The sequence below is a fragment of the Pyrgilauda ruficollis genome, unplaced genomic scaffold (genome assembly GCF_017590135.1).
Source record: "Pyrgilauda ruficollis isolate IOZ18807 unplaced genomic scaffold, ASM1759013v1 scaffold1, whole genome shotgun sequence".
Classification (NCBI taxonomy): domain Eukaryota; kingdom Metazoa; phylum Chordata; class Aves; order Passeriformes; family Passeridae; genus Pyrgilauda; species Pyrgilauda ruficollis.
Window position 1 is genome coordinate 1,762,770 of NW_024508100.1, and position 17,720 is coordinate 1,780,489.

Sequence of the window (17,720 nt, forward strand, 5' to 3'; positions counted from 1 at the left end):
TAAATTAGGGCATAAAGATATATGCAACCAAGCTGCAATAAGTAAAATGGAAAATTAAGTAAAAAACAGGTAGTTTCTGTAGGCAGTCATATTAAAGTTGCTAAATAATTAAAATCATGAAAAAACACAGAAACATTTAGTGCAGGAATGAATTAAAATAAAATTGGCATTGTTTACCAAGAAACCCAATAATTTCAGTTACTTTGTTATACTTCATAAAGACTATCATTTACTTAACTGTGGGAGGCACCAGATCATCATCACTTCTATAGCCTAATGTTAAGGGCTTTTCTGGAAGAAAAAGTAAGTTTAATTCCAAATTGCTTGTCTGGGTCTTTGTCTTCTATGATAATTGCTGCCACCACTGATCAGTTCAAACTCTGAATATTTTACAAGAAAGCATTCACAATTATATTTAGGTGTTACACGTATATAGATTGAGTTCAAGACACTCGCACCCAATTAAACACTGCAGGGGATGTAATTATTTCTCTGTTTACTATCTGAATTCTAGTCAGTCTGAAGTGCTGAACTGTTCATGGTAGTGCCAAAAAAGATTACTCAGCAAGCAGAGTAATTTAAAATCTTAGGAAACTTTATTTTAGATTTTTATTTTAGATTTAACCTAAAATAAACATTCTTCATTAAGTACTGAAATTAAATGCTGCCTTTGTCACTGACTTCTTCTATATTTAGCTTTATATCTATAGATGGGGGGAAATAGTAAAAAGATGGGATTCAAGGAGCAAAACGTGAGGGATGGCAGAGGTTGTGACCTAGCTGGAGACACCAGTTAGAACAGAAGATGAGATAAAGCTGAGAGCTCCATACAAGCAATTTTCTCATAGGTGCAGGGTTTCTTTGGATGTTCAGTGTCACATGGTGTGCAATTTTTGAATCTGTGCATTGACTTTATAGAACTTAAACAAGCTTCTTAGATATAAAGAAATCTCTGAGAGATTTGATTTGCCAGATTCCAACAGAGATGAGGATTAGTGTTTGTACTATAGCCCACCACAAAATATTGCTGTTGGTTTCTTCGCTTGTTTTCCGAAATTTTTCTTCACGCTCCTAGAGAATAAAGGAAAAGCATCATTATTACCTTTTGGCATCTGTATGTTTCGTGGTAACTAGAAAGGCATCCCTCTTCTGCATAGTGGTGAACAAAAGCATTTTTCCATGTGGATAAAAATGAAGGTTTGTACTTATCTGTATGGTAGATATCTTCACAAATCAAAACTGAGAAGCAGGCACACTGCATCCTGAAGCAGGAAGGCAGAGCTTCCCTTGCTGACAGATATATTGTGCCAAACATATTCAATCAGTACAGATTTTAACCTGTTTAGGTTTATATAATTTGCTGTCAAGAGCCCTTTTGCTTCCAAATTTCTGGTTTTGAGTTACTAACACTTCAAACACTGTCTATCTGCGTGCATATAGAAAAGTGACGGGGTGTACACTTGTTTGAAGAAGGGATATATAAATATACATTCATGGGGATATATAAATATACATTCAGTCATTTCCTTCCCCACTCAATGGAGTTTGTGCACACAGGGCAGCATGGAAACAACAGCATCACCTACAATGGCACCTGCTACCTGCTGGGCTGCTGTGGCTGAGTCTGACCAAGAAAACTCTGCTTGGAAAATCCTGCTTTAAGATAACACCTGTTGCTACAAGCCCGAGCCCACAGTGATTAATTAGTTTTATGTAACCACTTAAAAATATTTTGCAAGGTAATGGAGACTATTTTGGTTAAATATCTATACATTTTTATGAGTTAGTTAAAAACACCCCTGAAATTGGATAATAAACCTCATAATACTTTATAAATCAATAAGCTTATGTACAATATTTTTAGCATTTACATTAGGGGACATACATACTCTTTCATAGTCTTGTTCTCTGGTTACGTGGTGAATTTGCTCCACTAGATGCTCTAGCCTGATACTAACTTCATTTACTTTGTCCTTAGCTTGAATAGCAGATTCATCCAAAAAATGCTCTCCAACTCTGATGTCCAAGTGGATACGCTGCAAAAAGAAAAAAAATGTTCTCATTACTGTGTCTTCTGCTTTTTCAAATATCTTAGAATAAAAATGAAACTATTGATAATTTCCCTTTAAGAGCATTGCAGGAAAATAGTCTTAATTGCTTGTAAAAATCCCTCCTAAAATTAAAATAAGCTGGAAAATTTGAAAGGTTTCTTAATTTTATTTTTAAATTAGTTATACAAATTTACGATCTTCACTAATGTTAGGGCATTATTTTATGCTGGTATTGATTCAACTGCCATTAAAATGTTGCCTTTGTCCAAAATAGTTTAAAAAAAAAAAAAAAAGACTGCTCATTATAATTCACATTTCATCCTGATATTGCAGAAATAACTATCTTTAACAGTACTGTTGGAGGTTTTTTACAAATACTCTTCTAGATTCCCTCACATAACTGTTTTCTTCACATTATTTATCCAAGTTGGATATTGGGATATCTCCCAATATCCTCCAGGCTATTGTATGATCTATAGCAAAAATGCCTCAAGCCAGCCAAGCAATACAACCATAGAAAGAAGAGAGAAGACTGGAACTTGCAATGTTATGCAACTTATTTTGGCATGCATGAAAAATTCTACTAAAACTAGTAGGAGAAACTTCTCCTAGAAGCCAATTAGTACCTAAGAGAAAGCAAAAAGGTTTTAGCCAAACAAATAAACTTCAAAACCCTAGAAATTGATATTACCATAATAGAAGCTAGGTCTGCTCAGAGATCAGCCACAAATGAAGTGTATTTTCTTGCAGTTGTCTTGAAGTTACCTAACTGTATGGGTAGAAATCCATCTCACAACCTTGTGGTCCATTCATTTATTTGTTTTTGTTTGAAAGAGTTCAGATAACGATATGGTTCTTACAAAGAACAGTTAAAGATTTACCTTCACTAAAGAGTGTTTTTCCTTTTTTGGTCTTTATTCCTCCAGATATAATTTAAAAGGACAATATTTTCCTTTTTTATTTCTGTGTTCTCAAACAAACAACATTATTTAGTATTTGGGATTTTTATGTACTCCTTCCCTGCATCTCTTGGCTTCTTTTATATAGGATGGTCAGAACTCAACATGGTGCATGTATCATGTAAAATAATATTAATATATGCCCATCTATACCAGATAAAAATCACCTGCACGTCCTCAGAATCACATTCATGGTGCATAGTTAACTGTGACCAACCAAAGCTTTATCCCCCTTTCTCTCCCTAGTTTATAAGCTCCACAATTTTTTTTAAATGATTAGAGCTAATTGCTTTTGCAATGTATATGATTAAATTTCCATTAATTTCTGTCAATTAGCATGTAAGAACACTTTGTTATTCCAGTATAATAATCCTACTCCAGTATTGTTATTTCTGTGTTATCTACATGTTTCTGAAGTGCACAGTTAGGATGAGATTTAGCTTGCCTTAACTCATTTAGAAATGTTTATATTTTGCTGGTTATTTAACTGTTTTGCCATCAGCTAAGAAGAAAAAAATCCCAAACCACTTTAGGAAGTAATTCTCTCCTGTTTTTTGGAAGCAGCAAATAGATAAAATTTCAAAACAGTATTTATAAATTTTTTGCTGCAATCATCAGTAGAGCCATGATATCACCTCTGATGGCTTTTTTTTTAAAGCTCCATTAAAACTAACTTTTCTGGTAGTAGACAATAACAAGTATGCTGACATATTCTTCATTTAAATATCTTTCAAAAACTAAATTGTTGCATTTTCATTGGCAACCCAATCTAAGTTAGTGAATGCATGGAATATCTTTATGTCAAATGCTTGCGTTAGTCAATCTTACATATTTGTCTTTTTGATCCAAAATAGTTGTTCTTATTGATCAGAATCTTTCACATTCAAAGCACAATACAAACATTAAATCTCTCTATCATTAGTCCTGCCTCTTGAATGCTGACTTTTTAAATATGAGAATAGTATTTTTATCTTTTTTTTTCTACGTAATTCTATGTTTGTGTTCTTTAATTGCTAAAAAACACTGAATTATCTGCTAAAAGTTAGACCAACTTCTAATCCAGTTTGAAATCTCTGCTGTTGGTAATGATTTATATTGTTACAACAAAGACTATTTAGGAAATACACCTACCAGTTTACTTCCTGCAATCACTGCAAATCTTGTGGAGTTAGACTGGAAACAGATGATATGCTCCCCAGAGATGTAGGATGTAAAAGTAAAAGTCCCTTGTGGCCCATACAGTTTTGACAACAGTATCTGCAATTTAGATATATGCATTGGGTTTATAATTTATAACTACCAATAAAAAAAAATCAAAAAGCAATACTGTGAATTGGATGCAAAAAGGAATCAGTTAAGCTGCTGACATCATTAAATTTATCCAAATTTCAGAACACATTTAGAGAAAACAAAGCAATCTTAGCTCAAAGTGAACATGAAAACATTACAGAATTTTGCAATGTACAAAAGCCAATGCTTTCTAAAGCATTCGAAGTCTGAAAACTGACACCTTGCCTGGGCAGGGAAATAAGTTGTCCATTGCTGGAAAAGCTCTGACCTCAGGCAGCTGCTCTGCATGAGGGCTATGAGCAGCCTCCTGGTGACCTTGACTTTGGGTTTTGTTTATCATCAGCACTGCTGCCCAAGAAGATTCTGTACCATTTTACTTCATTAGTGAATTTTGGGGTTTTATTTTTCATTTAACTTATTTTCTCAGTTGTCACTAATTCTTCTTATTGATACTGTTTCCCAAATCTGGTAGTAATGCAAAAATTGTCCATACACATAATTATCAAATATAATAATTTCTTTTTACTTTTATCTTTCAGCATCTAAATGCTGAACTAGTGTGTAGACTGTAGATTTACTTCTTCCTCAGAAGTATCTTTTATTTCTGGATAGTGCTGCCTGCCAGTGTCAGAAGTCAAGTCATAAGTCATAGAGAAACATTCATAAAGCATTTTTACCTCACCAGTAGGTATTGTGACAGTCACAAACATTCCCAAACCAGGAGCAGATTCAAGAAAGTCATGTGTATGTATATCCCAGCGTTGTACTTTGTAATTCCCTGAATAAAACCAGAGATAAATTTGTTAAAGCACAGCTTAATGTTAAACATCTTTGATGATTTTTCAGGAAAAATAGAAATATGTATATATTTAATGTGTTTATGATGAATATTTTTCATGGGTACTTCATAACAGAGTAAAATGCAATAAAGTTTTACTACATTAGAAGGTGTTCTAAAGTACTACAAAAAAGGGTTAATTAACAAGAAAAACTTTTTAATTACTCCTAATGCTTTGGGAAGATTAGCCTCTAGAAGGCACACTGAGACCTCCAAAAGCATAATGTGCTGTACTCAAATTACATTTTAGTCATTGTCTTTCACACTTATCATATTATTTTTAAAAAAAGATTAATTTGTATTATTTTTTACTATCCCCTTGAAATCTTACATTTACAGTCTTGTAGATTAATTTAATGTGCTTCTCTTATCAGAGGAGAAATGAAACTTTAGTACATCGTGAATGGTCTCTTTTCAGACCAGCACTTATCAAAATAAACTCTGGGGAAAACAGTGTTACAGAAATTCTGATGTGAATGAGTACATCAGTCAGAACGTGCAGAAGCACACATGGAAGCAGCAGTTCCACAGTGTAGAATTAAAAAACATTCTTTTTCTCTCCTTACTCAGTAAAGCACTCTGAAAACCTGCATTTCTCAATGTCTGAGGACTTTAAACCTAATCCTTGCTGCAGGGAGTTATTTTCAGAGTGCCCTTTTCTGTTTTTTTACCATGTACATCAATCACAGAAATTGCCATTACATTCCAGTTATTTTTGTTATTGCATGGATTAGATCATCATAAAGCATTGACAGGTACCTACCAACTACCAAGGTGTCACTGGGAATATCTTCAATTATGCATTTCTCTTCTCTTTCTCCCGCGTGAAAATACAAAGCGAATGAAAAAGAAATCCAAAAGTTCATAAGGAATCCTATTAATTTGCTTTTCATGGTTTTTATATATCCCTGCTGTAGTGCTTTTGAAGATAGTTACATACAAATGCCTGTAGTCCTGTGGTTGTTCCTTGTTTGCTGCTTATCAGAGTATTTTTGAGAGAAAAAAAAAAAAAAAAACCTGTGAGAAAAGGCAGCTGGTGGTTACACATTTATAAATAACTACAGCATGTTCTGGAGAATGAGATAACACAGAAAAGACACCTTTTAAATACTTTCTTCTTTCCCAGAATCTAGATTAAAATTTATTTTATACACTTAGAAGAGCATGAAACTGAAAGGGACTCTCAGGTGCTTGAGATCAGTTCCCTAGATTACTGTAGGCAGTTACATTGGCTACCACTTTCCATAAACTGCTCAATTTTCAACTTAAATGAAGTTATTATTTCCCTTTAATTCTGGGTGATTATTCCAGAGCTTCACCTCTCCTTTATTAAGCAAACTTTTCATTTCCATCCTAAATCATTGTACATTGTAAATGTAGGCACCTGATTAAAACCCACAGGCTCTACATAAAAAACCTATAAAGAAGTCAAAAGAACTTGAATAATCAAATAATCCATTAAATAATCAAACAACATTAGTGAATGTGATATTGCAGGGAAAAATAACAACATGAACACTTTCAGAATAAGATTTTTTATATAGGAATGACTTAGATATTTCCTAATACATTCTGTGAAGAAAGTTATAGTACAAATCAATGATTGAGGTTCTTATTTTCATTCTTTGTACTCATATAGACCAATAGGTATGTTTGATGACAAACTCATTTGTCACTCAAATGCTCCTTGTCCTATAAATGGAGATCACTCTGCCTGAAAGGTGGGCCTGAATGGTCATTTTCCAGCAGGGAGGACCCACCTGTGGGATCATTTCCAGTTGGGAGGATCCATCTTTCCACAAAAAAAATGTATGTTACCCCAATTGCACAAGAGCACATATTTTTCTTGTGTCAAGGAAGAAGGGTGCACAGCCCTTCATCTTCAATATCTGTAACCTTAATTAAATTTTGGGGATGATAACTCCTATTGGATTATTTCACATCTGCAAAAGGAGGACTGATTTGTGTTTGTTGCCCTTCACTGCACCTGCCATCTATGGAGTTGTCTCAATAAAGGAATGTCTGTGTAACACTACACAGTTCACTTAGTTCACTCCATTTCATAGCATGAAATATCTTCATGGAAGTTGTAGCACAAGTATTAGTTCACCTCCAAAAATCACCCATCAGCATCCCCATATTGAAAGGCAGTCAGACGAAGAGAACTGATTCCTTACACATTACTTCTTTGACTCCATATGGCAAAAGATAGAGGGAAAAAAATGCATCTCATGGCTGTTGGATCCTTAGGAATGTCAAAGGGGATGTTACGACTCCTTTACTACTTCAGCACTTATCCATCAGAAATAATTTTAGATTATACAGGATCTCATGATAATACTGGACTTTTGCCTCTCTACCACAGGAGATGTTGACTGTCACGCACCTGCACAAATTCCCATGGCATACTCATACCTGCAGGAAATATAAGTTTGTCTTTAGGTTGTGAGCTACTTAACCCATCATCTTTTTAGCTTTTTGTTGAGTTCTTGTGGCTTCCAAAGTTCCTAGTTTCAGTGGTAGAACACAAGATATACAAGATGACACCACTTTATCCTTCACTCTGCCCACACCCATTGGAAGAGACGCATTTCTTCTGTACTTTTGGCTGTCAAACACTGGTATAGTAGGGCTGCTGTACTTCAAGCAAACAAAAATAATTCAGTCTCCAAGTAATCAGGTCTTTGTGCAGCATACTGAGAGCTTTTGTCTCAGTCAATTTTCAATTCAGAGTTCTGTAAAAAATCCAACTTCTGCATACTGCAAAAATCCCATTGAACAACATCTGGCTGCTATCAGAATTGCTGTATCGAGTGTTAGATTTATTTCTTGGGAGTGTTAAATATTGTCATGGAATAAATAGTGTGAGTTACTTTATTATTTTGGATCATTCATGACAGATCAGTTATTCCCAATGTACTTCAATTACCTGGGACTGGGAATATAATTAAATGAAGCTTTTTGCCTTGAATAACATCAGATACTCTCAGATCTTTTGTTTTCACACTTATTCCATTATAGGAATTTGATTTCATGTTGATTATTTTTGTAGGACCACAGTTTAATTCTGTGGTGACTTTTTTGCTGCTACACTTTACCATTAACCACATCTTTCAATCTGCAAGTACATCTGCCAAGGCATCAGAACTGATTCTTTCTATAAGATATTCTTGAAAGGAATTGTCTTTACAAATCCATTTCAGTCTTCTTTCCATAGTGCTTTCTGAGATTAGCTTAACCCAGGAATTAATTGGCCTATTTCCTTCGCTAAATTTCATGTATTTAGGATCTCAGCATCTTGGCTGCCAACCATATGTGACATAAGATACAAGGGAAAAGGAAGGAAGAGCTTCTCTGTGTTTGTTCTTGGTCCCAAAATTTTTAAGGCAATTCCAAGGCTGCTGGAGCTACAAATTCCTAGCAGTGTCTGTGCAGAGATAATGTACCGCACTAATCAGTTTAATAGATAAATACAATGAGAAATGTGCTCCATCACTAGAATGCATTTCATTCACTGCATCCACAGTCTTGCCAAGTAATGGCTCCATCCCTGTGCTTTCAAAGGGAATAACTGGAATTATATTTATGGCCAAGTAATACACTGGCACACGGGCATCCTTAAAGAATATATTTACCAAGGTCTCCTGAATTTGCAGCTTACAAAAAAAAAAAAAACATATCCAGGTAACTGGCTGGATATGAGACTTCTGTTTTTGAAGGCAAAATATTCATGAACTGGCTGGATATGAGACTTCTGTTTTTGAAGGCAAAATATTAATTAAACAATATATTAAGTAAAATATTAAGTAAACACCCTTAAATAGTAAAGTTATGTATCACTGACTGGAGTTTTCTGAGGTGTGTTGGTTACATATTTTCTTTCTACTCCTTGTCTTTATCTCATCCTTTCTCCTTCAGTGTCCTTTGGAAAACTTTTGTCTCCAGGAGTTTGAGCAAACACTGGGACTCCTCCACTCATTAAATCTTGTAGGACTGAAATCTCAGTTTCAGGTCATGTATGCTATTGCAAATATAGGTATTCTTTTACTGGGCCTGGGCCTTTATTTATTCTGGGCATGTGAAGAAAAACTGTAGTGTATAGAGAACTTCCAGGAATGTACCTCCAAGGATATCTTGTGGATTTTGAGTTTGTTTTTCCTAAGGCATAATTTAGAATTGCATGTGATATCTGCCCAAAGACTTTATTGAGCTTAATTTGTCTCTTGACAATCAATTTGAAATTAGCTCCTACCCTCTGAGAATATTTAAATATATGCTACAATATATGCTTATGTTTTCTGATATGATGATAAATGTTTAAACAGGTATTAAATAAGTGTAACAGAAAACACAGAATGGTTAAAACTAATATAAAAAAGAAGAATGAAAAATATTAACAATTAACTAAACATAGAAGAGTATAGTAACACTATTCCCATTATAGAGTGGAAATAGGGGGAACTTAAAAAAATAGATATGATAACAGGAATAAGTGGAACAATTTTGAACAAGAAACAACAGTGGGAATCTGAAGAATGAGAGAAGAACAGAAATTCCTACACTTAGTTCTAACAGCTGTGTATTTATCAGCATTTGCAGGACCAGTGAAGTCTAGTCTGGTAAAGTTTTGAATTTATTTGTGTCTTTGCAAGATGTCTTTCCTGGGAAAAGAAATACATAGAAATGTTTAAATGTTTCAGCCCTCTGGAGAATACAGTGTGCTCCTTTAAAAACAAGAGAAATTATCTTGTATTTGGCATATTCCAGAAAGAACCTAACAAATCAACTTTCCTGTTCAATACTTGTGCTGTATATTTGTAAAATTGTAGTGTACTGTAAAAGTTTTGAGCTGACTTCAAACTTATTCTATTGATTAAGTATTATTCCAAAATTATTTTCCTAGTTGGTAGCCACAGCTCTTCATAAGCCAGATGTTACATTCATTTTATAAGTTATTTGAGCATAAAACTTGCAGTCAGGAACAGTTTTGGACATGTGTTTTGTTAGGATTGTGCATACCTTAATTTTAGGTAATATATACACAAACGGCAGCAAACACATATAAAGAAACATGGACACATTTACTGCATATATAAGGTTAATGATATAATTTATGTTATAGTCAACAGTGTTAACTTTGAGATTAAAATTGTCTCATGAGGGACATACACCAAAAATCAGTTTTTGAATCCCAGCTAACACTTTTAATTCAGCTCAGATGTTTTCTACTACTATCCACACTTCAGATTTTTTTTCTAGTAATTTTGTTGGCTGAGTGTCCTCATGGCAGTTATTCTTCTCACTTTTGAGAGAGAAAAATAAAAAAACATTTTCATATATTCAAAAGTCTCAAGACAAATTTACTCAGTTCCATTATTGTCTTAACCACACTGCAAACATCTGATCACTCTGACTTTTGTAAGTAGTTTCTGAAGAAATGCACATTAAGCAAGGTTAGAAAGACGACAAAAATGCCAATAAATTATAAAAACATAATTTAGAGGAAAAAAACTATTTTCTAGGTATAAATAGGTGTAGATAAACAAATTACAATATTTAAGGAGGTTATTAGTTTAGACTTTGTGATTGAAATATTTTTACGTGAAGTAAAAATGTGAAGTACAGTCTTTCCAAATGTCTTCTTTTCTGCCACTAGAGGGTACTCCAAGAACTTACAGTGTATTTGGAGGAAGGATTTGTTTGGGGGTTTTTGTTCTTTAAATTATCCAGTACTGTTGTCCTACTAAATCTTAGGAATTAAACCCCCCAAAATCTTGATATTAAATAAAAACTTTCAAAACCACTCTAATGCAACTTTTCAGCAAAATAGTGCAGTGTATCCAAATTATAAAGAACATTGATTGACATGTAGTTTAGATTTAAACTTATCCTACTTTTAAATTATCGTAATTATTATCTTTTCTTTATTTCAGACACAATTTTCTGGTTCACATGCTGTTTCTTCATCCAGGTTTGGACAAGGCATTCCATTATTGGCAGGCTGAAGAAGTACAAAACGAGTTCTGATCTTGGTCCCTGTTTCTCTGCAAACCCCTCTGCAGAGCCCCCAGGAAGACCATTGTGAAACCTCGCAGTCCAGGGGTGTTTCTGCAATGCACACACCAAAGAGGTAACTTTACTTCAAGTTGTACTTGAGTCAAATACACAGCTGGAAAAGCATTAAGGAATGATCATAAAACAGCATCCTTTCTTATACAAAATACATGTAATAGCCATCAAATCAGTGTGTTGTCTCATAAATTTTAAAAAAAGTCTGGTTTCAGCTCCTAAACTTATTGGTATTATTGTTATTGCAGTCTAGAGCCTGTCTGAGGTATTATATCAGTTCTCAAGCATATTATGTCTTGAATGAAAATACAGAGTTCCTTAAAAGAAAACTATGCTTAAAATTATTGTACTCAAAAGATTGAATTAAAAAACGTTTACTGCCAATTTTTATAACTCATTTTCCTTTTTATGACTAACTAAAACACTGAGATTGAAGCTTTTCTCTGGTTTATTTAGGTATATTTATATTTCTTTGCAGGCAGCTATTGTTCCTAGAGTTGTTCATATTGAACTCCATTTTACTTTTGTTCCAATTTGCTTTGGATATAAAGTCTCATTTTTTATCATTTTGCTATCATTTTTATCAATTATCATTTTTTATAATTTTTATCATCTTGCTGTTTTCTGGTGTGTACACTACTTTTCTCTTTGCCAGTAGGGATATTCTGTCACTAGAAGCTTTCTAATGCTGAAAGGATTTCAATGTAGTTTTCATTCAGTGCAAGAGAAGAAGTTAGAAACTCTGAAGTACTATCCATAATGTACACTTCTATCTAAAGTAAAAATCATAAAAAGTAGGTGAATATTCCTTAGCAGGTTAAATTAAAATACTGCTTGTCACAGGAAGTGGCATCAAAACTGCCTGTTACAGCATTTGTGGGTAAAAGAGGTGTGCACAAGTCCAGCTTTAAATGCCACACTAAACGTGTGACACCTGGTATAAATTTCTGGTATTACAGTGAACTCACCACTTCTGCTGTCATCACTCATTCCTATGTTTCTAGAGGGAGTGGGGGACACTGCTTGACCTCTGGTAATTAAATCTGCCCTTTTGATTCTGGAATGAGTTTTTAAACAGACTGATTTACTGGTTCATGTGTAGGAAAGTGGGGATTTGTGATTAAAAATTATTTTCGAAATACTATACTTCAAATGCAGTTTTAAATTTATATCATGAACAGTGCCAAATGTTCTTTTCAAATCTTAAGAGCATATAACTGTAAATGAGGTGTGTAACATTGACTTTGTATATGTATTGTTTACTAATAGAAATATATTAAACCACTATAAATTGATAAGTACATGTATTAAATTATAAATAGAACATTAACTGAGCAGAGAATGAGTTGTATTTTAATAGTTGTAAGGTGACAGCACAGTGCTAGAGACATGCCACATCCAGACATTCTGGAGAAGCTCCTGGAACATGGCAATTCTTTTGGGAATACATGGGTCCCTTGGAGCAAATATTTTGTTAACAATATATGTATTTTAATTCAGAGATTTGAAAATCACCCTTCTGATTGACTTGCGTCAGTGGTTTGCATGTCTTTCTATCTATTCAAGATTAATGAATCTTAAGGATGAATATTTACTTCAAAGTTGCAAAGAGTTTGGAATGCTGATTCTGATTGAGTGTCATTTGTTTCTTATAAAATTCACTGAGCTACACTGATACAAAGGCTTGGGTAGCTCTTGCTCTGGATATAGCCCAGTCCTTTGAACCAGAGCTGAAATATGCAATCCCTGACTTATTCTTTCAGGAATTCTCTTTTATGTCAACTGGCTTGTTTTATTTCCTATTTGTGAGTCTGGAACTATTCCTTATGCTGATAGGAGAATATTCTGCCTGATCACCTGTTTCATCCACATCACCTGCCAGATTTCCACATACTTCTGAGTGAATGGAAATAACAGAATTGAGAACATCTACTAATCACTTACCTGAGACAGTGTCTATTATTTCATTGCTTTTAGCTGGAAGATTAATAAAAGGTGCAGAAAGACCTAGCTGGCTTTTCTTTAATTTCACCATTGTTACTTGAGCAATTGGTGGCAAAATTTTGAGTTTGGGATAATAAAATGAGTTTGCTGGGTGACTTGGAGAGGAACACGTGATCTGTGAAATAAAAAGGGGAATATTAAAAAACTAGGAAAGGAAATATAAAATCATATTTGTAAATCATGCTAATACTTTTTGGCAAATAATTTGCATACAACCAGTTTCTATGAACACATAGTTCACATAACTATGCTGGTCATCCCAGAATATTTAATGCAGGATACTTGACTGGATACAGGACTGTGGTAGAAGGTCCTGCAAACACAGTAATGTATGAAAAGATTTGAAAAGAAGGAACAGGATGTTATTACAAGAAGAATACATGAGTATTAAACAATATTAGGTATACTATAGGAGCTGTCATATGGATATGAGAGGCTTCTCTCTTCCTTTCCTCATTACTCATTAGCACAGGATTTGTCGCCAGAAAAACTCACCTTTAAGAAAGGATTAAGTGAATATTTATAGTATTCAAAATATTTGAATCAAAATCCTTCATTTACCACCTCTCTTAAATGGCAAAAGCAAAATATGGGGCATAGAGAGGATGAAATGAGCAAAAAAGATTGAAAGTAATGTCATCACATGAAGTTCTCTGCTTTCCTTTAGGTCCTTTCCCTCAAATGTAACAGTTTCAGGTTTCAGCAGTGCTTTCAACTGAAAACTCCTCCTCACAGCAGTATTCACTACTAATAATTTTCCTGGTTAGATTCACATTTGGTGATGTCAGGACTTTTGTATTTTTGTTTTCCTGGCACTTTAAGGATTGTTAAATATCATCTACAAAAACTGTCAGCTTTTCCAGAAAATGTAGAGACAAATTCTCATGAATGATTTACATTTACCTAATAAATTTCAAAGATACAGAAGTTAAACAAAAGCAGTAGTTTAATCAGCTGTGTAATAATGCATATACTGAGAGCATCAACACTCTCGAATACTGAAATCAGTTTCACTATTTTAGACTAGTTATCTTTTAAAGGGAAGACTCAAAACATATCGATATGAAATGCTAAACTATGTCCATGCACCTACCTCTGTAACTGTGTCCTGTGGAATAGTGGCAAAGTTTGGGGAAGAAAATGTGAATCCACTGTCAGTTCCAGCATCATATGGAAATAGATCTACTGATACTTCATCCATCCAGTGGTCTCCTTCACAGAGATTTAGGCTGTCAATACCCACAAACCAGTCGGGGCTTGGAACAATTCGTACAACAAACGAAACCTAATGAAACAAAATGATCCATCAGGATTGCATCACTTGCTTTGCAATGCTTCAGTCCTGCTTTTAGTAATTTTCACTCAAAGTTCTTGAAATAATGTCATTTTGCTCTTCTACTTTATAGAAGCTGTACAGTGCTCCCTGCAATGTGATATGCTTTTCAGTAATTCTTTTTCATTATGTTGTTTCTACAAGTGAGAACTCAAATATTTAATTTTGGTTGCTGGTAACATAAAATAAACTTTTGAAATTAGTATGTACATTTACTTACTAAGGGGTGTCTTGGATGCACTTCTAATTCAGTTGAGGTTTGTCCTGTACCACTGGAAATTGCAGGAGCAGAGAAGATTCCATGTACACTCTGAATTTTCTCTCCAGCTTCTTCTATTTCTTTCATTAATGCCCATGCTTCACCCTTTTCAGCAAAATCACGTACACCATTGCTGGCATATTCATTTTTTTTCCACATGCTGTAGTCAGAACTATGAGTAACACCTATTTGAGTGAATACATGGCATGACATAAAAGTCTGATTTAGAATGTCCCTATTTCTTCATTTTGTCTGTTTTATTTCTGAGGTTAAAAAATGTGTATAAAATTGAGTGAACACTAAAACATTTGGCTTATCACTGCTTCTTTCAGCTGCAGCCAATTGAAAACAGAAGTCAATTGAAAACAGTTGGAGATTTTTGAGAACATTGTGGATACTTCAATATCTGCATTTCATTCTTAATAACTTTGGCTTTTTTTTTTTCCTTTTTCATTACTTATCTTACATAACTATTAAGGAAAAAAAGACCGCAGAGGTCAAGAGGCTTATCTGCTCTTAGTGCTGTGCATACTTCACTTACCTAGCAAGGATGACCACTGTGCTGGGGGCCTGTAGAGTGGATACTGCTTGGGGAAAGCAGTCTGACTCCATTTCCCTGTGAAGATTATCCTGTACTTAGCAAGTTCCTCTGCTGTGCAAAGAGCATCCTCCCCCACAGGCAGGCTGCTGGCATAACCCAGTATTGTTACAAGAACTGTCCAGATAACTTTACAGGACCAGTAGACAAACATCAGGTTTTCCATTCCCTTCCACACGAAAAGAAAGAAAAAAAGTGTTGGCCATATTAGTCCCTCTAAACTCAAAAATTAATAGCAGTTACCTAATAAAATGTAATGTGGCATAAGTTATAGCCAAAGAGAAAGCAGATATCTGAAACAATAAAAATTGCTATGCTTCTGAAAACATTACTATAATGCTTTCAGATTTGTTATTTCCATGGTATATACTACAAACCTGTAACTTTACCTGGGACAAGTGTTTCTAATAAAAATGAAAATAAAAATATCTTATCCTTGTCCATAGTACTACCTCAGAGAAAAATCTGTTTCTGATTTTCTTTTGAAATCTGATTAGAGTCACATCTTGATTTAATTAGAGTAGCAACTGTTTCTGTGGAAAACATTAGTGGTATATTTATTCTTCTAAAGATTAAATTGCAGGTTACTTTGCCAAAAGAAATGATTTATTTTAAATTTGTGTTCTACAAAGGCTGTTTTATAGCATAACATTTAAAGTCAAATAGATTTCATATTTATATAAATTACTTTGCTGTCATAATGTGAATTCAAAACATTGTAATTCCTTTAGATAGTTTAAACACAGTTTAAAAAATCAGGTTTTTTTTTTTTTTGCAGTTACTGTCATAGGTTGTGCAAATTTTGTTTTTAAATTAACACGGTAATTGCCTCAGACTGTTGAACTCCACCAATTGTTTCAAATAGCAGCCATAAAGCTGATTTTTAAATGTCTTTGTCCTTTGAGAAAACTATACAATCTTAAGTAAATCACTGATAATACATTAGTTTGTAAAAATAGCTATGAATACTCACTAAATATTCCTCTGGAGCACTGGTAGGGGGAGAGCACCTGCTTTTGCTGGCAGCTGAGTTGGTCTGCAAGAGAAGACAGTAGGAGTCTTGCTATTTATGCCTGAAGAGGGTCCCTTTGGTCCAACAATTATTGCAATCTTTAGACTTTCCAGGTTTGCAAAAATCGTGCCATCTTCTTGTTTGCAATCCCTCTGGATGGACTAGCAGAGGTTTCCTGTCTGTCAGCTGGTTCGGATTCCTTATCAGAAGACTGAGATGCCGAAAAGACAAAATGCTTTTTAAAAATACCTTGGATTCTTAGTAACAGTTTGAGTTTTCTGGTGCCTTTGCAGTTCTTTGCTCTTATTAATGCCTCCAAGCTATACAAATGAACTGATTCCAACACTGAAATAGTTCTAGTGAATACTCTTTAAATGAGAAACATGTTTTCTTGTAAGTTTTATTGTCTGACAGATGCTCCTTCCAAACATTTACAGAGAGCTTGCTCACTCTCACACACCATATGTATGTGTTCAAATAAAAGGGGTGAGGCAGCTAAAAATGTCAAGAGGAAAAAAAAGTTACATTTCATAATTGCACATACTCACACAGACTGTGTCTCCTGCAAATATGAATTAAAGTAGTACAGTGTATGTTTTTGTGTGTACAGTACTGTATGCTGGATGATGAAAGGGCTCTGTAACATTGTGGTTTCTTTGGAAAGAGTGGTTTTGGGAAGCTCGGAGATTTTTCTTAGCTGTCTTCAGAGTAAAAAACCCCAAATGAAAATATCATTATTACAGTTAAATCATACATCCTCTATAGTACAGTACATATACCTACATCACTAAAAACTTTTAAATTGTTTAAGAAAAAATAAGCATTATAGAGCGACCCAATTAAAAAAGAATGTTTAATCTTTATTTTATTTTCCCAACCACCTTTCAACTAAGGGAAAACAGAGGGCTTTGTGCCAAACCTGTAATGTTAACAAATGCTATTGTGGCTAATCAGCAACTGAAAATTTTACAGTGAACCATGAAAAATAGAGTTTTCTTTAGAAATTGTGAGGAATGTCACTTAAGTACTTCCCCAGATCTCTAACATGATGGTGTAGCATATGGGAAAAGACCCAAACAAACCCAGTTATTTTCCAGATGCAGCTCCCAGGGCATCACAGGTTAAGCACAAACCACACGGCTTTAGTGCCACACTCCTGTCCCCCAAACAACATGTCTGAGCTTTGTGGCACTTTAACTGGAAATTCCCTCCCACTCTGTGGTAAATCCAAGCCAGGAGGTGAATAAACTGGGATGTCTGGATGGAATTTCTATCAATTATTCTGCTGACAGCATGGAATCTATTGC

At 34.4% G+C, this 17,720-nt stretch overlaps 2 protein-coding genes across 2 annotated transcripts; both read right to left on the minus strand.

Moving 5' to 3' along the window:
* Nucleotides 1–672: 672 nt before the first annotated feature.
* On the minus strand, nt 673–6,104 carry LOC121348475 (transmembrane emp24 domain-containing protein 11-like). Its single transcript, XM_041458077.1, has 5 exons — nt 5,902–6,104; nt 4,978–5,078; nt 4,142–4,267; nt 1,890–2,036; nt 673–1,071 (listed from the first exon to the last, which is right to left on the minus strand). The coding sequence occupies exons 1-5, from the start codon at nt 6,029–6,031 to the stop codon at nt 922–924; spliced, it is 654 nt and encodes a 217-aa protein (XP_041314011.1). The 5' UTR covers nt 6,032–6,104; the 3' UTR covers nt 673–921.
* Nucleotides 6,105–9,748: 3,644 nt separating this feature from the next.
* On the minus strand, nt 9,749–16,519 carry SPON2 (spondin 2). The gene is made up of 6 exons (XM_041458489.1): nt 16,375–16,519; nt 15,345–15,570; nt 14,765–14,988; nt 14,305–14,496; nt 13,152–13,326; nt 9,749–11,246 (listed from the first exon to the last, which is right to left on the minus strand). Exons 2-6 carry the CDS (start codon nt 15,565–15,567, stop codon nt 11,068–11,070), a joined length of 993 nt encoding a protein of 330 aa, XP_041314423.1. The 5' UTR covers nt 15,568–15,570; nt 16,375–16,519; the 3' UTR covers nt 9,749–11,067.
* Nucleotides 16,520–17,720: the final 1,201 nt, after the last annotated feature.